Here is a 23505-nt window from a genome sequence, read left to right as displayed (position 1 = left end):
AGATCTGCTGTGTCTTTTACTCAAATCTCTCCGACAGATTCTTCTTCCTGTAGAGAACCGTTGTCTCCAGGCAGTTGCTGTTAACTCTTGTCCTTAGAAGTGACTTCCCTTCCTGCAGAGAGCCCCGTCAGGCCTGATGTAATGCAGAGAGTCTTCTTCTTTCTCTGAGAGTCCTCTCTTTTATTCTCCCAGAGAATGGGCGTGGGATAATGCAAGGGCTTCTGGGAAGAACCACCCCAGCCAATGAGCTTGCCCCCTCTATCAAGTCAACCTGAGTTCTCACCTTGTAATTGTCCAGAAAACCTGAATTCTCACCTTGTCACTGTCCAGACAACCTCAGTTCTCACTTAGTAATCCTAACAGAGAAGGAAAGGAACGAGATCTTATTTTTTTCTGGGGGGTTGTCCTACTGATGAATGTTATTATGGGTGAAGAGAGATAAGGGCCTGATGCTAAATGGAATAGCTTCAAAAATATAAAATACCCAAGTTTCTAGAACAGATAGAGATCTTACAATAATCCAATCTCAAAAAAAGGAAATAAATCTAGCTTTAAAAGAAATACCAATGAAAAAACTCCTGAACCTGATGGATTCACAAGAGAATTCTATTAAACTTTTAAAGAAGAGTTAGTTAACATACTTAAATTATTCTCAAATATTGAATATTACTAGAATTCTTTTATTATTCACATATAGTTTTAATACCTAAACCAGGAAAAGATAAACCACAAAAAGAAAACTATAAGCCAATATCATTGAGTGAAATTTAATGAACTTCAACAATTTAAAATCCTATTAAATAAATTAGAGTGATTTATCCAAGATATCATTTATTATGATCAAATGATATTTATGCTACCCAAACTTAATTCTAGGAAAACAATAAATATATTTAGTCATATTAAAAACCTAAACATCCCAATGTTTCTAATCTAAATAATTTTTTATGCTAAACACCTTACAAAGTATAGGCTTAGAGGGGGCTTTAAAAGAATCATAGGAAATGTCTATCTAAAACTAAAAACAAAACATCAAGTGCAATAAGAATATACTACAATCTTTTCTAGTAAATAAAGGAGTGAAGCAAGAATACCTTGTTCTTTCCAGTGTTATTTCACATGATTCTGGAAATGCAGCAATAGTAATAAGACAAGAAAAAATGATTTAAGATATAAAGATAGATAAGCTGGATATAAAACAATTCCTATTTGCTGATGATATGATGATTTACTTGGAAAACTTCAGGGAATTAGCAGTGAAATTAATTGAGACAATTAATAGCTTTGATGTAGTTGTAGGCTTCAAAAATAAATCCTCAAAAATCAACAATATTTCTATATAATAATAACAAACCACAAAATGCAATAATAAAAAAAGGGAATCCCATTACAAAAAATTAAGAATGCATAAAATAACTAGAGGAAAATCTCCCAAAGTATGCAAAAGATTTGTATAGATGAAATTATACAATGCTCTTTACAGAACAAATGAAGTAGGTGCTAGGTTGTACTAATATAATAAAAATGACAATCCTACCAAAATCAATTTATAGTTTTAATTCTGTTAATCAAATTATTAAAAGAATACTTCATTTAATAAAAGTAACAAAATTTATTTGGGAAAAACAAAATCTAGAATTTCAGGAGAGATAATAAAAAGAAGTAAGAATTAAGAGAGAAAAGCACTTTTAGACTTCAACCTACTAGCAGTCATCAAAACCATTTGTACAGTTAAAGAGATATCAATGGAAAAACCTAGAAGAAAATGTAGAAACAATAGAACTCAGTATCCCAATTTTTGATAAATTGGAAAACATCAGTTTTCTAACTAGGGAAAAGTCTTTGATTAAAAAAAAAATCTTCAGGGGAAACTGGATAGCAGTGTGGCAGAAATTAGGTTTAGACCAAAACCTCATATCATATGCACAATAAGTTATAAATCAATATGTGACCTTAATATAAAAATCATATTATAAAAAATAAGAAGAGAAACAGATAATACATCCCTCACAGGTATGGGTAAGAAATGTATTCTTAACTAAGCAAGAGATAGAGTCAACCACAAAAGAAAAACATATTGATAACTTTGATGACCTTCTGCACAGAAACATTAACACACTGAGGATAAGAAAGGAAGTGATTGAATAAGAAAAATAATCTTTGTATCAAATTTCTCTGATGAAGATTTGGTATCAAAGATATATAAACAAATACATACATACTTATGCATATATACATATATGTCCACATTATATAGATAGATGTGTATATGTGCACATATATGTTATATATACATACATACAAAGTAATACCCATTCCCCAGTAGATAAATGATTCAAGAACACAAAGAAACAATTATCAAAAGAATTGCAAAATATTCACAATCACATGAAAAAAGTGCTTAAAATCACTGATGATAAGGGATCTTGTTTGATCTGGAATTTTACTTCATATCTTGCAAAATGATAAAAAAAAATAAGCCCCACAAATGGCAATAATCAATGTTATAAGGAAACACCAAAAAAAAAAAAAAAACCAGCAAATGTTACAAAATTATAATGACCAAGACAGACTCAAATAAAGAGATACTAGAAGATATCCCCAACTCACTTCTTAGTGGAGGTTGGACAGTAGTCATACATTTCCCATGGTTTTGGACTTTGCTGATGTATTTATCAGTTATGTTGACTTTTTAAAAATGCTTCTCTAAAAAAGAAAAAAAATTAGCACTCATCATATGAGATAACTTTCAAGGAGGGGCATGGAAAGGAGATCATCAGTTCAAGATCATGTAACCAATTTGTGTTAGAAGTGAGTTTCTGACCTCCCCCTACTCTATCCCAGCAGTTTAGTTGTTTATACAACTTGGATAAAATCACTAATTCTGTTCCCTCTAGTGATTTGCAGAAAAAAACAAATATTAATTTCTATCTGCTATGCTAATACCATCTAAGATCTTCTAGCTTTTACCTTCTATCCTATCTACCGAGAATCCTGGGTATCTCCTTACAAGTCTGCTGTTATATAGATCTTTCCCCCACTCCTCCAAATTCCATGTGGAAAAATATTTTTGAGGACTCTTGACTAAAATACACACACACACACATATGCATATGCAAGTAAACAAATAAATTTAAGAAAAAAATCCAGCAGTCCACAATAAAAAGAAGCAGACCAATGATTGCAGAGGGAAATTTTTTTGTGAGAAAATGACTCCCATTACTATTGGCATTTTCTTCTTAATCTTAGAGAGTTGAAAGCACTGAGGAGTTAAGGTGTTTGCCTAGGCTAACACAGATTCTCTATTCACTACATCACAATTATTCTTAGGACCACATAGTAGGGGAAAATTTCTGCGTGGTGTATTATAATATGAGAAATGTGCAGTAGTAGGACTACAGGAATTGTTAAATGACAAACAAGTGACATAGATATCTCAGTTTGGGAGTCACACAGATTTGAGATTTATGGGTGAGAATTCTCCAGTCTTTTGTTCAACCTCATTTTGCCATCATGTATATAAACTTTTCACCCTGGATCCGTGGAAGATAACAGTAGAGAAATTAAGTAGACTGTGAAATTAGTAAATGGTAAAATTGTTTTAAATAATGCCAGTGTTTGTTTTATGAAGTGCTTTCATTTATGAACAAAATGATTCACCATCATTAATCAACTTACACAGTATCCCAGATTTAGATGTGTGTAACTCTAGCATGGAAAATATTAAGGAAAAATTTAATCAAGATAAATTTTAAGATCATGCTGAAATTCAGCATCCTTTTACATATTGCCCTATCTGCAGCTCCCTTCAGAATAATCCCATGAGAAAGAGATGAATCCTTTTTATTAGTAAACTAGCATATGCTGAAGTAGCATTGTTTGTGTGTAAAAACTTGGAAGAGACATCAAAGTGCTTGTGAAACACTATAAATGTCGTTAAATTACTTCATTCTGGTTTAGTAGACCAATTACCTTACATTTCGTCTTTGTTTGGAAGGTGATACTGTTTTATTTTCAAAACCTGCCACATCTCTGAGTGTTTTGCATTTGTTTTTAGCTGCTGATGGTCCTAACAAGCCTGTGAGTGGGTTTGCAGAAGACAATAGTGCTAACTGTGGGCCACTGGATTTCCAAGAGGCTGTATCACTAAAGGAACGGATGGCGATGTATCAAGCAGCTGTTTCCAGGGGTGACTGCAGCAGCAGCAGCAGCTTCTCTGCTAATGTAAGGACTTACTCCATTTTTCTTTGCATTTATAATACAGGAATAGGATCATAGGAACATCAATGCAGATTTAGATCTTAGAATTCCCCAAGGCCAACCTCTGTATCTTACTTATGAGAAAGGTAAAGCTGGGAGAGATGAGTTGACTTGTCAAGATCACACAAATAGATTATAAGTAGTAGAGATAAAATTTGAACTCAGATCTAAGACTCAAATCTAATGCTTTTTTTTTTTTTTTTTTTTTTTTTTTTTTTTTTTTTTTTTTACTTTACTTTTGTAACCTCTAGTAATATACAAGCATGGCTTCATGATAAATGCTCTAGTTAGGGAAGTGAGGGATTCATTTCCAATTTTAATAATTTGGGTTTATATAGTACCCCAGGTGGTCTCAAAGAGATTTCATTTAAATTCTCTAGAAGTACAATTTCTTTTGCTTTTCTCTTTATGCATGAAATCCATTAGGAGTAGCTTAATCAACATAGAAATGAGAAAGATTAGCAATTTAGGTACTCTGCTAAACCAATTATGATCATAGCAAACTATGGGATTCAGTGCTACCACCAATATTTAGAACCAATGGCTAATAAAATTATATTACAAAAGATGCTATAGGCCGCATCCTTGCTGGACGCTCATTCTAAGGGAGTTGACACAAGTGGCATTTTAACAAGAGCAGAATGACAGAATAATGAGAAAAGTGGATATTGTTTTATAATTATGTTGTCAGAATGAGCAAAATCATACATTCAACATGCCAGAATATTTTTAAGTATTAAATGTATCTTTAATTGGGGGAGAAGGGAAAGTAACATATTTACTCATCAAAGGGATATTATTTTTTATATCAGCCCTTAGCATTCTTCTTATAATTTGTTTCCAAAATAGATATTGAACATGTCAAACCTATTAACAATATTATAGCTCTGAATGAAATTTATTTTTGCTATCTTTGCATTAAAAGATAATATATTTTTATGAGTGGATGTTTTAGACATTAAATTACTGCAATTCTTAAATTGTCCATTAAGTAATTGGCCTTTGCCTTTTGACAGACTGCTTAGATAGCACCCCCTGCTGGATAATGATGAAATTACTAAAAGTTAATGTTCTAATCTTTGGGGAGAAAATAATCAATTAGCAAGCAGCTATTTGGTAACTACTGACTTTAGTAAAGATTGGACAGGGAGACCTCTGGCCCACTGAGAACAAGGCAGGAATTGTCATAGGGCAAACTAATGCTAGGAAAACTATGGATCACCTATTTCTATAGTAATCCAAATGTATTTGGCTAGAGATGACTAAATTTAGATTCAGAAGATCAAAATTCAAATCCTGCCTCAGATAGTGACTAGCTTTGTGGACAAGTCATATCACCTCTCTGAGACTCAGTTTCCTGATCTCTTAAGGTGAGTGGGTTACATGTGATGGCCTCTAAGACTCCTCTCAGCTAGATCTAAATTTATGATGCTACCATCCTATAACAGAAGGATGTTTATTCAATTCAAGAAGAGCTAGATACCCAAAATAAAAAACCAAAATTAAATAAGTCTTGTGCCCACTAGGGGAAACAACATTTACACATATAGATAAATACAAAATCCATATAAAATAATTTCTGGGTTTCTGGGAGGACTGACAAATGGGAATATCAGGAAAAGCTTCTTTTTAAAGTAAATTTATATTCTGGTTTTATGTAAGCAACTATCTGAGGTAAATTAACCCTTATAGAATTCCTAGGACACTATTGAATGCCTCAGATATGTTTTTCTCATAATGTCTTAAAAAGGCTTCTTAAACTTTTTCTATTCATGAATCATTTTTGTCTGAGAAATTTTTATATGACCCTGGATATATAGATATAAAAATCAAATATTTACTGATAATAAATCATAATTTCATGATCACCATATTCAGTTAAATGATTTCACATGGGGTCATGACCCATAGTTTAAGAAGCTTTAGCCTAAAATATCTCAGTTGTGTTGTATGGATTTTAGCCTCATTCTCTTCATTTTGTGAGAGTTTCAAATGGAAATAGTAAGAAGAATTATTCTAATATCGTATGTTATCTGAGTTGGTTTGTAGTAATTTGACAAAAATTAACTTTTAAGGTCCTTTCCAAATCTCTATGATTGTATGATAATCCTCTTTGGTAGAGAATTGACAGAAAAATGAGATAATAAAACATGAAATCTGTTTCCCCCTCTCTGACCCTATATATACATGTAGCTCAAATGACAGCTGGAGAAAAAAATTTGCTAATAATAAAATGTAAGTATTGATAAAAAACCTTCCCTCAGATTCCACAAGTTAATTGGTACCCACAGATAGTCTTTAGTAAATTCAATAGAAGAATCTACCAACACCATAAACATTATTTTTTTCTGAAAAAGATTTATTCTTTGTCAGAGATTCAAAAACCATTTCTGGAGAAAACAGTTGCTTAAGAAGTTCCATATAAACCAGACTGTATTAAATCATAACTAATAGTGAAAATAGTCATGCTACTCTATTTAAACAGAATTCAAATGTCATATTCCCCAACCGTCTCTTTCTTAATCCATTTCCCATTAGACTGTTGTGGTGGTCCATATCAGTTGTTTTTTTCTGGCTACATTTAAATATAGATTTGTGTTAGACTTAACATATCATTGATAAAAACTGTGTAAAATGTTAGTGATTCCATCCTCCCATTAATTTGCATCTAACTATTCAATTGATATGGATTATTGTTTGCTATGATTGTAGGTGGTAACTGCTTAATACTAGACCTTTATTCTTTTTTCATCAAGTAAAATCTACTTAGTACTGGGCCTTTCCTTTTCTCGTCTTGTATCTTGTATCTTTTCAAAATCAGACTCTCACAGAAACTTTACAGTTAGTGAATTAGCATAGAGCTAAATGTAGTTAATTAGCTGTGTCATCTCCTGAGCATTAGCTTCTTAGAATATCACAATGCAGACAACAAATCAGTCTGTTCACAGGGCTTACTTATTTCTGAAGTGTAGTTGAAGAAATAAATTATATCCAACTTTTCCCAAATATGTGAATGGTCTCTTAATTTTGAAGAGTTGTAGTGGAAACCCCCTAATAAGGACCTCTTCAATGACTGAAAAGTGAAATAAAATGCTTTTAGCAAAGTGACATTGCCATTTTCAAAATTATCACTAAATGGAAAGAAGCAAATTGAAATCACCAAAGAGGGAGAAAGAGAGAAAGTGGGGAGAAGGCATAGATTAATTAGCCTTAAACCCTGATAGTGTAGCTCACTAAATAAAGCGTTTGTAGAATCCTCATGTGGGAAAGTCAGTGTAATTCTGTCTTATAGCCTTCTATTAGAGACCAATCATATTGTAAATATGTATTATTAATTACAAAACAGATTGGCTATTAAAATATAATTAAATCAGATCAAAATCATAATTACTGTTGGAAATAATAACTGAAATCCTAAGCAACACGATATAGGAGGAAGAGCACTGACTATGAGCTTGAAGATCTGGGTTCAAATTGAACCTTTTACTTCTATATGACCTTGAACAAATTACTTAGCTTTCTAGAATTTTTTAAAGTAAAATGGACTAGACAACCTGATACCTCATCCAACTGCAGCTATATGATCCCATAAGTTTTACTGATAATGGCTCAAAAACTTAATTTTGAAATGCAAAGTACAGCACTATTATCAAGTGCAGATGATTTGACGTATGAGTGTATTTATTGACAAGTGTAAATGCACAGAAGCATTGTTCTGTAATAGATAAAGCAGCCAAACATAAAGCTCAGAAGACCTGAATTAAAATCTTGCTTCTACTAGATATTAGCTGGTCATTAAGTCTCCCAGTGCTTTCCAGGCAACTCTCCAAAAAGTTATAAATTGTGGAGAAGATGCCAATCTGCTCTAATTAAAGAAATTTCTGAAACAGTAAGTTCCCATTATCAATAAAATCACAAGTATAGCTTCTGTCCTGTTATTGTTGTTAAATTAATTTTTAAAAATTATCAAGGATTTATTTTTCCCCTATCTTTTATTCCTCCCAAAGAAACGGGGGAGTGGAGGAGTAGATACCTTCCTTGTAGCAAATAAGTAGAATTAAACAAAACAAGTTTTCATAATAGTCACTTCTAAAAATGTATCTTATTCTGTATGTTAGTTCACCTTCTTATCAGAGAGTTGGGAATTAGTTATCAATGTTCTGGAATCAAGGACAATCATCACATGGACCAGAGTTCTGGTTTTTTTGTTTTTTTTTTTAAGTTATTGAGGTTTATACTTTTTTGTACTTTTTAGTGCAGGGAAAGGGGAATATAAATACCCTAATTCCTAAGCAGAATGCTATTGGAAGGAAATATGAGTAGTTGCTTTTCAATTCCATTTTGTTATTGGAAAGATAATCTGCTTGCTCCACAACTCAAATTCCCTGACAATTTTTTTTTTCCATGAGAGAATGCTTAGTCACTAGTTGAACTCACCTGATCAATTTGCTTGTGACTTGTGTAGTTATAACCACTTGTAGTTATTGAAAATAATAGAATTCTTATTATAATATTCAAGTTGATTTGTTCAATGTAATATATTTATGTTATAGGTATGTAATATACCCAGGTTGGTTGGGATGGAGGTTGAGAAAAATAGCCTTTTGGCATATAAATCCAAAAGGCCTTATTTTTTTTCACCACTTTCTTGGCCCCATACCAGTGTATTAAAAATGGCCTGCAATTTTTTCATTACTTTATTGTGCATATTAAGTAGCACCAGCAACACTTTTTTTTAAAACAAAAACTAATAGAGTAGATAGAATGTTGGGCTAGGCCTCTTGGTACAAACAATGGTTTTTACATAGATCAAAATAGATAAATAATATATGCTAATTATTGGCGAAATGTCAGTTTTCAGGTAAATTTCATTTTAAGGCTAAGTAATGTCAATTATTTGGCCAAAAACCTTACTTTTATAAAGGCCTTGAATTTTAAAGGAGGGAACAGGATCATACTGAATGCTTATGTTAGTGATTGTGCAAGGGTGACAAGGGATAGAGAAGTTTTAGTATTCTCCTAACAAATATTACCAGACTCACATCCATACACAGGAGAAAAGAGAGTAAATCAGAGGGCAAAGACAAAGCTGAGCACATTGGAAAGAGAGAAATGGTATATGTGTTCTTGGTACAGTGTTCAGTGCAGCCTGGTACTATGAATAGGACACAGGTCCTGGCATTAAGAAATCTTGGGTTCAACACATATCTGAGATATTTACTGATAGTGTAAGTCTGAGCCACTCAACCTTTTGAATGCCTAATGACCTGAAAGGGTTTTCTTAGCTCTAAATCCATGGTCTTACATTGGTCTTCATAAGGATATTGAAATTGAAGTGAATGTGAGCAATCCCTTTAGTGGACCATCTGCTGAATGAGGAATAATACCACTCCAAATTTTTACACTGAAAACACATCAAGTTATTCTCTTGTGTGAATACAGGTGAACCCAATGATTTAAATATATCATGTATGCTCTCATAACTTTTCAGCGTTTTTTCCCCCTGCTTCAGAGTACCAGAATGTGTTTGCCATACACTGATTCTAATTTACACTGGCAGATTTTAAGATGTGGAGAAACTTGTGTGCACTGATTCTATATCCAGTGTGGATGTCTCTATTCTGTTTTGGTACTCTTAGCTCCCATTTGAGGTTGCTTGATCGTTATGTACAAGATCTCATTGGCCTTCAGGAAATATAACATGACCTATTTAGGATTTATTATAATACATTCTGAAAATCATAATACATTCTAGGACAGAGAAAACATTTTGCCCTTAAAGGTGATAAATGAAAAATCCCACAGATCAAAATCACCAACTCATTTTTTGGATTCTCTTAGTCTTCTAAGGCTGTTTAAATAAGGATTCCCTAGCAAGCCAATATTTCTATGGTGTTCTTGAAAGTGCCACCAATAGAGGTAGCCATCTAACCACTATAATCCTGTCACAAGCTGCTTCATTGGAAGTGGATGAAATATTGTCAAGAGAAAAGAGAATGGTGATGGACTTTGAAGTGCCTCGTCATGGGGCACAGTAACCCCTGTATCTTTTTATTCTTTTACCATGTAGGGGAGACTGGAATTCAAAAGGCTGTTAATATTTATCAGTCTTCAATCTTTCAAATGAATCAGATACTAATGTCATAATGAGTCAGCAAAGTTTTAATAACTAATTTGGATAATGTACTGCCTGTACAGATGTTTGGGACTTTGATGACAACCTCACTGAGGATTAGTTTTATAATTAAATCAATTATTCTTATATCTACCAGTTTGTGTACTACTATTAGAATGTTTTCTAACAGGTCCTAATATTCATCCAGATACATTAAAATGTATCCTATGGAGCACCAACTAAATATTCTAAGCATTCCTTTGACTATCAAATATCTTGATAAATGAGAAAAGCATTGCAGGGAAGCTACTTCAATCAGTGCCTTAAATAAGAGGCTATGAACTTATGGAATATTTTAATACAACCCATCAATAATTGGTATCACCTAATAAAATGAAGAAGCACTAGTGGAAAAGTGGATAATTAGTCTTGGAATCACATTTGCAGTATGATCATAGGCATGTAAGGGAAGTTAAAGGGTGGAATAGATAGAATACAGGCCCTTGAATGATGACAACCTGAGTTCAAATGCAGCTTCTAATACTTACTGCTTTCTAGCTGCATGACGCTGAGCAAGTCATTTATCCCTAACTGCCTCTCAAAAATAAAAAAAAAAGTATTTTTCCCCCTCTAAATTACACATGAGCTATCAATCTGTTTCCTACATTGATGGAATCATGGACTGATTCTACCATCTTCTGGATGGGAGGGGGAGACAAAGGATGAGAACTCCTTCCAAAACCAAGATTTTTAACTTTTTTTTTCTTTTCTTTTTTCCTATGTCACTTTAGATGATGGAGGAGTCTGAGACTCGAACAGTGCCAGGTGGCTTAGCCAGGGTGAAGAAACAATTTGAGAGAGATGAAATAGCCTCTTCACATAATACCTTTTCTCAGTACCAGCAGCAGCAGCAAAGATTTGATCAGGTAATGCCATTCTAGATGATGAAACTGGCTGGGTAACTTTGGGGTAAAATTTCTTATTCACGTTCTTCATAAGGATCCTTAGGAATCACAGAATTAACTTTGCTGAAGGTTATTCTCCCTTCCATCTTTAATCATTAACATTATTGCTTTTTAACAAAACTTGTCATTTGTTTTTTAGAATTATGGCAGGAGATCAATTTATTTTTAACTGATTTACTGAATTTTTACAGGATTAACTTTTCTGGATGTAGTATTAACCATCCTACATATTATTAGTCAGTTTTGGATTTAGAGTTAACAATAATCTTAGAAGCCATCTGTTTCATTCAATTTATCAATATTTATTTAATGTCACCTGTATGTGCAGCACTAGCACTGAGGAAGATATGATGAACTAAGACATGATCCTGTCTTCATGCAACAAATGTCAACAAATAGAACAGGACTTTCAATTGCTAGTGAATGCACTGAAAAACAATTGAAGGAGGGAAAAGTCCTAGCTGTGACTCAGTTTCTGGGTCATAATTTATCATAACATTATCTGGTATTGATATCAAATCCACAGAACTTGAAAGGATATTAAGTCATTCAGTTTAAGGACCTTGATGTTTTCCTACTGTTAAATTTCATCATTTCCTTAAACAGATTAAAAAGTGTGGTGTAGAATCACTAAAATCACAAAATGCATTTTTAAGTGTTTTATATAGAGGGTGGTTTTGCATTTCATTACTTCATTATTGTAGATCATAAGAAAAAGTGGTGCAGGAGATAATGATTTTCAAATTACGTGAGAGTTTATGCAATAACATTCATCACATTATACATGGTGCTATGGAAAATAGTAATTACATGGTGAACAGCTACACTTAGTCTAATACTTTCTATCTGAAAGATGATTTACGCAGATGAGCTTCAAGTTTTGTAGTAGAAATAAAAGGGGCAGTTGAAAGGTCACACATGGTCCTTGTTAGATTAGAAGGCATTCTTCTGTAAGTGCCTTACCCTAATTTTTTTTCAGTTGCAATGGAATCCATAATATTGATGGAGAAAATGTAATGGCAATAGCTTTACCTGGATGTATAACACCTGCTAAATTCCATGAAGATTCAAGAATCATAGGATCATAAATTTAGAACTAGAATGAATCTTTTCAGAAAAAGTGACTCAACACTAGATGAAATCAGTTAAAATTGAATATTCTGTTAGTCAACATTTTTTAGATGCCCATTATAGGGAGAACTCCGTAGATTGGTACAAAAGAAATGAAAAACACAGTTTTCATCCTTGACAATTGAGTTATTTTTTTTTTTATTATTTATACTTTTTCCACTGCAAAATTTTAGTGAATGCAATAAAATAAGTATGTTCAAACCCTAGGTCAAAGGTAGAAAAAATACTAATGCTTTAACATGATGAAAAAAAGCAAGCAAAACTTTCTAATTTCTTTATTCTGTGTTGCCCTTTTTAAAATTGCTTTTACTTTGTTCATTTTTGGTGGTGATACAGTAAGGTAAAGTGTTTGTCAGTGGAGAATGCTAGCATATTCTGTTTCTATTTAAGTGGTCTCTGCTCTGATTTCAGAGTCACTGGTTTTGTAGTTTAAAATATTTGAAGAAAATTTATCTTCCAGATCTTTTCTGATTGGATATTCAATATTTGAAATTCTCTTAATATCTAATTAATTAGTTATATCAGATATGGGAAACATTCAGCTTGTTGACATAGAGTAATTAATATTAACTAGAAAGTCAGGATTAATTAGAGTTAAAGCAAGAACATTTGTTTTGGATTTCTGACAATTTTTAATGTCACAATTAGTAATAATTTCATAAGTTATAATAATTAAATCCAATCTGCCTCTTTCTTTTCTAATATACTGAAGTCAGATGTTTTCAGTATAATTAGCTAACTATTTTGTAAACACATGACTAGGAGATCAGCTCTGGTTCTAAACAAGTTTAGAAAATTAATCTACCCCCAAGCTTAAAGATGCTTTCAGCTTGCAGATGGGTTAAACAGTTTTCAAATTCCTGAAAAGGAGTTCTAATGAACAAAAGGAAGTCAAAGGAAAATTGTAATAAGCTTGACTTTTCAACTTTTGGAAGTTATCCTTCACATTGTAGATCTTTTTAATTACTTATAATAGTGTTTATCTAAGTACCCCTCAACCATTTGTAATGTCAACTATAAATACATATATGTACATACACACACACACACACACACATATATATATATATATTTTAATGTATGTATTTAAGAAGTTTGTTTTTGGAATATACATTCAATTTAATATGAAAACAAAGACCAAACTGACTGAGATCTTATGAAGCTTAGATTCATTCTGCTGGAGAAATACAACATGAATTCATAGATTTAGAGCTGAGGAGGACCTTAGAGGCAACCTAGTTAAACCCTCTCACACTATAGAGTCTCTGGACATACAGAGATATTTCTCAATCTGTCCTAGATCCCTCATTGTAAATGGGAGAGACAAATTGAACCTAGGATTTCTAACTTTATATCCAAGGCTCTTTCCATCAACGTTCCTTCCATGTAAGCAAACAAATGTAATACAAACCACTTTCAAGTGAGAAAGAGTGCTTACAAAGTGGGTAAATCAGAAAGGACTTCCTATAGGAGGTGGCCCTTGGATTAAAGTTTGAAGAAAGCAAGCTCACAGTTCCAAACAGTTTAATCTTTCAGATTTCAATCAAAATCCCTACTTTGGAAGAGAATTCTCAAGCCAAGAGGAATAAAAACTCCATGAGCCTCCTTCTTGACTTTGTTTAGAACTTCAGTGACTTAATCCTTGATGTCCATTAGCTAAATAAACTTCAAAAACCTGGAATGAACAATGCATTTGAAAAGCTAACTCAGAATTTTCTTGGAGCTCTTGCATCAACCAAAATCAAGTGGAGGGAAAAGAAAAGGTTTTGTCAGAAACAGACAGTCTCTTATCTGCACAGGGGATCTTTCTTTGCTCCACTCTAAAAATTATACCAGAACAGATATGAGATACACTCTGAAGTATTATTTTAGAATAAATGTGTTACTGGGACAAAGCTGTCACCACTTCATCCTCTGTTTAATTTTTACTCATTCATGTGATGTTCTCCCCTAGTTTTTTGGAAACTTACTTAGGTACATGGCAGATTCTCACACTCAGGATTTGACATTCAGCTTCTCAAGTGAATGTCTTCCCTACTGTCTTTTCCCAAACCTGTTTATGCAAATAAGAAGGAAGGCTGTGCTTACACATTTTGACATCCCAGAAGCCAGTTTCCCCTATTTTTCCCCAAAGAGGTGAAACAAGAAAGAACAGATGGAACTCCAAAAAACTTGGATATGTTCAGGCATTTGGGTGCAAAGCTTTGCTTAGGAAATTGCTTTCATATGAAAATTGCTTTCCTGACTGCATGTCAGAAGTCTGACCTTTGCTCCCTGTTGCCATTTCTGATGTGGTACCAGTGGGGAACTGACTGACAGTATGTGTTTTTATACATACATCTGCTGCTGCAGAAATCCTAATGTAAACATTAGCACCTGGTAAGATTATGTGGATTTGGTACAATCCCCAGAGGATTTTAGGTCGATAGAAAATAATTTTGACAGATATAATCTGACATCTTTGTGTTACAGATTCTTTAAAAGTGGCCTGTAAATAGTTTTTGACAAACTGAATATATTTTACACCGCTAAATGCCCTCCCACAGCCCACCCACGGAGTTCATCAACTCTACCATACAAAGTTCAGATCTTCCTCAATATATAATTGGAGCAACAATGGGACAGAGACTTTTTTTCAATGTATTCTATATATTAGAGTTCTATTTTAATTTAAAATAATTTCCTTCCTTAAGAACAGAGATGGTATGATAACTTGGGTACATATAGGGAAGTATATGTATTTTTTATATATGTATATATATAAAATACAATATAGTGTGTGTATATATCTATATCTATAAATATAGATATAGATATATACACATACACAATATGATCTATTTTGAAAAAAAAATGAATGTTACACATTATGTCATGTCTCTGCCTTAAATCTACCTTCTTCAAATTATATGATCATTAGCAATAATTCTGTGCTATTTTAGGAGGCTCTTATAATCAAAGATAAATTAAAGGTGGTCATACATACTAAAGGAGCATCATTTTTTGCTGTTCTGGAATATTTAATCATTTTAGTTCAGTTTTCAAAGATACATTTGGAGGTCACCTTTCAAGGGAACTTTTCTACTATCTAACTCTCAGAAATGTCAAAAGGTGAGCAAGGACCCCCTGGAATGCATGAGTGAAAGGATGTGTATGAGAGGCAAATTGACAATGTATTTGGAGCTTTAGAGTGCTATTATGAATAAAGGGGGTGTGTTTGGAGAGAGGAGCAAATGGATAATATGGCATTTGAGAGCTGTTTTACTCAGATGTTTTTCGGTCTAGCCATACTATGCAAGAAAATAGTGGAATTAATATATGATTCATGGCAAACATAAGAGACAATGTGAGTATCCTTTAAATAAGTGAGAGATTGTGTTGAAGGACATTGATTTTTTTTTTCTTTCAGTTCCAAAGAATGTAGTTTTTCAGTTTGATTTCTTAGGTACAATGTTCGAAAGGGGAAAGAAAAGCCCACTGGTTCCTGAAATTGGTACAATGAAGATGCATACTCTTCTATTAAAAATGTTGCCATCAATATTCAAGGAGGCTTTACAATGTATAGGAGACTGCATTAATAGCTAGCAATACAAAAATAAGAGGAAAACTAGTCACTAAGTTAGAACAGCTGACATTCTAAATGGTGCAAGTATTTTGGAAGTATTTACTAGATATAAATTGATTAGTCTCATAACATCCTCCCTTGGAAGAGTATTAATTATTATTTTATTTTATTTTATTTTTATCATAATTTAATATTTTATTTTTCCCAATTACCTGTAAAACAATTTTAACTTAAATTTTTAAAACTTTGAGTTCCTTATTCTCTCCCTTCTTCCTTTCCCATTCCCCCAATTGAGAAGGCACATGCAAAAATATGCAAAACAGTTCCATGAAAATCATGTTGCAAAAAAAAAAAAAAAGAAGAAAGAAAAGAAAATAGATACATAACTATCCTCCACCCCCAAGAAACTCTCAAGAAAAATAAAGTTTAAAAAACGTGTATTCTTTGATCTGGATTCAGACACAATCAGTTCTTTCTTTGGGTGTGGATAACATTTTTCATCATAAATCCTTCAGAATAGCTATGGATCACTGTATTGCTAAGAATAGCAGTCATTCACAGTTGATCACCCCACAACATTGCTATTACTTTCTGCACATTTTACTTTTCATGAGTTCATGAAAGACTTTCCAAGTTTTTCTGAAAGCATCCTGTCAATTTTCCATAAAACAATAGTGTTCCATCATAATTATACACCACAAGTTTTTCAACCATTTCCCAACTGATAAACATCCCCTCAATTTCCAGATCTTTATCCTGAGAAAGGAGATGCCATAAATATTTTTATACATATAGGTCCTTTTCCTTTTTAAAAATCTCTTTTAGGATATATGCCTAATAGTGGTATTGTTAGGTAAAGGGTATGAATAATTTTATAGCCCTTTTGGTATAGTTCCAAACTGCTCTACAGAATTACTAAATAAGTTCACAATTCCATTATCAATGCATTAATGTTTCATTTTTCCTAACATTTATCATTTTCCTTTTTCTGGACCATTAGCCAATCTATAATACATTAGAATTGTTTTAATTTTCATTTCTCCAATCAATAGTGAGTTAGAACTTTTTTAATGTGGATATAAATAAGCTTGATTTGTTCATCTGAAAACTATTCCTATCTTTTGATCATTTATCAATTAGGAAATAGCTATTTTTTATAAATTTGACTCAATGACCTATGTGTTTGAGAAAAGAGCTCTTCATCAAAGAAACTTGCTTCAAAATTCTTTTCACAATTAATATTACTAATTGTATTTCCTCTTTATTTTATTTTCTCTCTTCTTGCACCCTGTCCATCTTCAAAAGTGTTTTCTTCCTCACCAACTCCTCCCTTTATATGCTCTCTTTTCTATTATCCTCCCCACTTCTTATATTGTTTTCCCTTCCTTCTTTTCTGCAGGATAAGATAAATTATATATCCACAATGAGTGTGTGTATGTTATGTCCTCTTTGAGCTAATTCTGATTAGAGTACAGTTCACCTATTCTCTCTCTCCTTTCTCCCTTCCCCTACACTGTAAAACTTTTTTCTTACCTCTTTAATGACAGATAATTTATGCTATTCTATCTCTCCTTTTCCTTTTTACCTAGTACATTCCTCTCCTTAATTTAATTTTTTAGATATTATCCCTTCATATTCAACTTACACCTATGCTGTCTGTCTATATATGCTCCTTTTAACTGGCCTAGTTAAAGTTCTTATGAGTTAAAAGTATCATTCACCCATATAGGAATATAAACAGAATAAATTTAGTAAGTCCTTTCCGATTCCTAATTTTCCTAATTACCCCTTAATTCTTCTCCTGAGTCCTGTATTTTAAAATTTAATTTTCTTTTCAGCTCTGTTCTATTCATCACAAATATTTGAAAGTCCTCTATTTCACTGAATATCCATCTTTTCCCTGAAGGATTATGTTCTTCATAGGTGATTCCTGGGTAATCTTAATTCCTTTGCTCCCTGGAATACCACATTCTAAGCCCTCCATTCCATCAGTCCAGAAGCTGTTAAATCTGGTTTTGCCCTGACTGTGGCTCTACTATACTTGAATTGTTTCTGAATGTTTGCAATTTCTTCTCCTTGATCGGGGAGCTCCAGAATTTGTCTATGATAGTCCTGGGGGTTTTCATCTTGGAATATCTTTTAGGAGGTGATTAGTGAATTCTTTCCATTTCTATTTTATCTTCTAGTTGTAGAATATCAGGATCATTTTCTCTGATAATTTCTTGAAAGATGATGTCTAGGCTCTTTTGTTATCATGGCTTCCTAATAATTTTTTTTTATTTATTTTTATTTTCAATAGTGCTTTTCCCCCCAAATATCATATAAAAATAGTTTTCAACATTCATTTTTGTAAGATTTTGTATTCCAAAATTTTCTCCTTTCCTCCCTTTCCAAGAGAGCAAGTAATCTGATATAGGTTACATATGTACAATTCTTAAACATATTTCTATATTTGTCATGTTGCATAAGAAAAATCAGACCAAAATGTAAAAAATTAAGGAAGGAAACAAACAAACAAACAAACAAAAAGGTGAAAATATTATGCTTTGATTCATAGTTCTCTTTCTGGATGCAGATGAGATTTACTATCCCAAGTTTATTGGAATCACCTTGACTTACCACATTGTTGAGAAGAGCCAAATCCATCACAGCTGATTATCACATAATCTTGATATTACTCTGTACAATGTTCTTTTAGTTTTGCTTATTTCACTTAGCATCAATTCATGTAAGTCTTTCCAGGCTTTTCTGAAATCAGCCTGCTCATCATTTCTAATAGAACAATACTATTCCATTATATGATAGTTTATTCAGCCATTCCCCAACTGATAGGCTCCATTCAATTTCCAATTCCTTGCCATGACAAAAAGGGCTACTACAAATATTTTTGCATATTATTAGTCCTTTTCCCTTTTTTAAAGATTGCTTTGGGATAGACACACAATAGTTAAACTTCTGGATTGAAGTAGACCAATATTTTCAAAATTATTTTTCAAGCCAATCATTTTTCCAATGAAATATTAATATCTTTTCCATTCTTTTGGTTTTATTTTATTATTTCATGATTTCTCATAAAGTCATTAACTTCAGTTTGCTCAATTCTAACTTTTAAGAAATTATTTTCTTCAGTGAATTTTTGTACCTCCATTTCCATTTGGCCAATTTTGCTTTTTAAGGTATTCTTCTCATTAGCTTTTTTGTACTTCCTTTGCACCACTCATTTCTCTTCCTAATTTTTCAAAAAAAAATTTAAGCTCTTTCATGGCCTGAGACCAATTTTTATTTTTCTTGGTAACTTTGGTTATAGAAACTTTGATTACTGTTACCTTCTTCTGAGTGTGCATTTTGATCTTCCTTGTCACCATAATAACTTTCTTTGATCAGAATTATTTTCTATTGTTTGCTCATTTTCTCACCCTATTACTTGGTTTTTAATTCTTTGCTAAAGTAGAGCTATGTTTCCAATGTAGAGGATACAATGTCCAAGCTTCAGAGGTTTCGTGCAGCTGTTTTCAGATATTATTCTTGGGACCTATAAGTCTTCATTCTTCCAAGGTGATGTAATCCAAGAACTGTGTTTACTACTCTCCTGGCCTGTGCTCTAGTCTGTGAATGAATGACTAGAAGCACTCTTTTCTGCCCTGGAACTGTGAGGAGGGTCCCCAATCCATTCCAGCTGTAAATTCTAGTGTGCTAGTGCTTCCTCTTTCCTCTAATTATGAGCCAGGACTTCATCTTGGATCTGAATATGGACAAAGCAACAGAGTCATTCCTCAGTGCTGGTAAATGGACCTTCCCTAATCTTCTGTGGATTAAGACCCCCCAGGATAAAGGCCCTGGACTGATTTTTTTAAAGAGCCAAGCACTAAAACTTAATGCAATCAAAATTTATTTATGTTAAATTTAACAAAATTTATTTTAAATTTTAATTTATGTTAAATTTAACAAAATTTAATTATGTTAGGTGCTGGGCACTTGTCCAGTTACTGGGACAGATATAAAAACAACGGCACAAAGGCTGTCTTCAAGGAGTCTACTTGTCAAAGATGGTAGAGAATCTTAATTCTTCTTAACAATTAGCAAATTTTAACCTTTAACAATAATAATAAAAATGTTTTGCTAATTCTCTTTCCCAAATTTAGAGGCCAATGACCTTTTATCTTTAGATTGTCAGTCAATGACTGTTAGGTATATTTAAGTAAAAAGGGCAAAATAAGATTTATTTTTCATTAATTCAAACTGGAAATCTCAAAGATCTAGAAAGTTAAAGATGATGACCTTTACCAATTATAGTTCAGAGAGTAAAATCAGTAAAAAGAAATCTCTATTAACCATAATGCCCCATTCCAGAATGATGTTTCTAAATAGAATTTTTATTATTTGATGGTTTGGACTTCCTTCTCATCTAAGATAAATTTGACAGACATTCATGAAATGCCTCCTCTCTGCGAGCTGCTGGATAAGGCATTGGGGATAGGAAAACAGATAAGGCACAAATTCTGCTCTCAGAAAAGTTATAATCTATTGGCACAGTGAGAAGCATGTACACAAACAATTGATTTAAGACAATATCAAGGATACATGTAATAAGAATTTAGATGGAGAGGAGGTAGCCTGAAAAATTAAGGCAATGAGCAACTTTAGCAGATAGAGAGAAGATGGGGAAAGTCCACTGCAAGATACATCAAGATAGGAAGCATCATGGCCCAGTGAAAAGAATACTGGATTTGGAGTCATTAGACATGGTTTCAAATCCCAGTTCTGCCACTTATCTCTGTGAACTCAAACAAAAATTTAAGGTCACACGTATCTTCATAAATAAAATCTTTTAAAAGTTCATTTATTTTTTTAACATTTTAAAATAGAGCTCCAAATTCCTTCCCCCTCCTTTTTTTACCACTTCTTGAGAAGGTGGTACAATTGAGAAGGTAAGCAATATGAAATAAATTATACAAGCAAAGTCATACAAAACATATTAACCAAACATAAAATCTTGACATTATAGTTTTTTGTTTCCCTTTCTGTAAAATAAGATGGTTGATTTTTAAGGTCATTTACAGCTCTAACTCCATGCTCCTACAAGATAAGAACAGATAATTAAAGTATGTGGAGGAAAGGATTATGATACAAGATCCAGAATGTAGTTTGGGCTATATTGTAGAGATCCTTGAATTCCAGGATTAGGAATTCACACTATATACAGTAGTGAAATGGCCAGACTGTATTTAAAATATAATATAACATTTGATAGAACTTTCTCAACTATTTTCTTCGGTGTTATTTCCTCAATAAAAAGTAACATTTTAAATTTACAAAGTGCATTCCTTAATAGAAATCATGGTATGCGTTTTATAAGTTTACTTCAAGGACATTCCTTCTGTTGGTGTTTTCTTTTCTTCTGACAAATGGCTCAAAATTTTATGACCTTGCCATGCTGAAGCAGATCTTCACACCAATGAGTGGAGACTTTCTTTCTATAGAAGTAGGATATATTGAATATTTGTTCACTACTTAGTCACAAATTTATCTCCATCCAGAATCTTTACCTGTTTTGGGAGAAAAAGGCAATACACAAAATCCCAAAGAAGTGATTGGACTTGAAGTGACAGTGATCCTTTAGCGTATTTTCTGCTACTCTAATTAATGCTATTTTCAAGTTTATTGTCTCTTGATCAGTTACCTGAAAACCATATTTTGTGAGGATTGAGATCAAAATAATGTTCCATCTCTCTCCTCTTCGCTTGCTCTATCAAAAGGAAAAAAAAAAAGATTCTACTTTTTGTAGGAATAATACCCTAGCTTCCTGACTTTTCATGGACATTATATTCCAAGATTTCTTTTTCAAAAGTGGGGATCCAGCATCTAGGGAATGAATGGAAATGAAAGCATGTCACCAAATACATTATAAAAATATTCATATTGCAACATTGAGCAAATATCTATAGCAAGGAAGAAGAGTAAAACGATTAAAAATTATTGATTCCTTTATATATTGTCAAGGCATGACATATTTTAAGTTCAGGTGCCTACTTTGATTAGGGCCATTGTGTCCATAAGTAAATTGGAATATAATTTTACTTTCCATATTTCTTTTTTTTTTTTTTTTTTTTTTTTTTAATCTTAAAAGCCTTTATTATACCTACTCACATAATGCCCTAACTGATGCCCTGACTTGTTGGTTCCCTGGTGAACACCTGGTGAGAAGACCCACGTGTTCACTACCAAAATCCTTACCTCTTTCGGCTACCCATCTTGGCTTGGCCACCCAGGCTGGGAAGCCAGGGTGAACAGCAGGAGGTTAAAGAGGGCGGTTGCTGCCTGCAGTGGGCTTATATAGGGCCTGTGAGGTCACACACACAGCCAATCAGCGAGAGAGTCACCCATTACAAAGCTATCTCAATATGGCCAGGATCCCGCCCAAGGGCAGTCCTAATATCCACAGAAATTACTTCTGGGCCTCAATCCCGATGCACTGTGTCCGCCCATTTAAAGGGCCCTTACAATTCCCTTTCTCTTGTTTTGCGGGAACCGCACATCTCACCAAGCTAAACTTTTAGCACCAGCTATAGTTCACTTGATCCATGAGATGACAGAGTGTTATGCCCAAGGAGGTACAAAGCAGCAAATCAGTAAACAGAAGTATGACAATGAGAACCAGGCTCAACAGTGGCCCAAATGTTCAACCCATTCATCAAAGTCATACTCGAGATAATAGGCCAAAGAGATTGGATGCCAATGAGGTAGGATGTCAACACTGAGGTGGGAAGTCAACAAGGTAAAACATCACAATTCTAGTTAACAAATATCAGTAGGTAGGTTGTCACAATTCTAGTTACATTTATCACAGTTCTAGACCAATTCTAGTTTCTTACAATTTTCTGTTGCACTTTTCACACTCCTAGAACAATTCTAGCTTATCACAATTCTCAATTGCACTTGTCACAATCCTAGAACAATTCTAGTTTATCACAATTCTCTATTGCACTTTTCACAATTCTAGAACAATTCTAGCTTATCACAATTCTCTATTGCACTTTTCACAATTCTAGAACAATTCTAGCTTATCACAATTCTCTATTGCACTTTTCACAATTCTAGAGCAATTCTAGCTTATCACAATTCTCTATTGCACTTTTCACAATTCTAGAACAATTCTAGTTTCACAGGTGCACATAAGCAAAGTCATGTCCAGTAACATTGTCTCAATAACAATGGCAGGTGGGTGTGTTGGTTTTTCACCCACTAATTTAAAAGCATAGGGCAAAGCCTCTTCCCAGGCCACCATATGGCAAGTGGCCACGGGAGAAGCAAGCAGGCCCATTGTCCATTTACAGTCTTTATATCGCGTATCACCCAAAACAGTCCATTTCAGCTGCAACACTGGAACTGTGTCTGGTGTCTCTGGTGTCACGGTCAGGAGGGGCATTGCTGCCATCAGCGTCTGAAGGGCTGCGGACATCTGGCTGGTC

At 33.3% G+C, this 23505-nt stretch overlaps 1 protein-coding gene across 3 annotated transcripts in view; it reads left to right on the top strand.

The window, feature by feature from the left end:
* The window catches only part of XIRP2 (xin actin binding repeat containing 2), a 389948-nt gene that overhangs the window by 317478 nt on the left and 48965 nt on the right, over window positions 1-23505 (top strand). For all 3 annotated transcript variants that reach the window (XM_074303209.1, XM_074303207.1, XM_074303208.1), the window contains 2 exons: window positions 4058-4224; window positions 11167-11301. In XM_074303209.1, coding sequence (XP_074159310.1) covers window positions 4058-4224; window positions 11167-11301 — 302 coding nt within the window. The remainder of the gene's footprint in view (window positions 1-4057; window positions 4225-11166; window positions 11302-23505) is intronic.

Source organism: Sminthopsis crassicaudata, chromosome 3, assembly GCF_048593235.1.
Source record: "Sminthopsis crassicaudata isolate SCR6 chromosome 3, ASM4859323v1, whole genome shotgun sequence".
NCBI lineage: Eukaryota > Metazoa > Chordata > Mammalia > Dasyuromorphia > Dasyuridae > Sminthopsis > Sminthopsis crassicaudata.
Note: the sequence above shows the minus strand (reverse complement) of the source record. Positions and strands in the feature narration are given on the sequence as shown.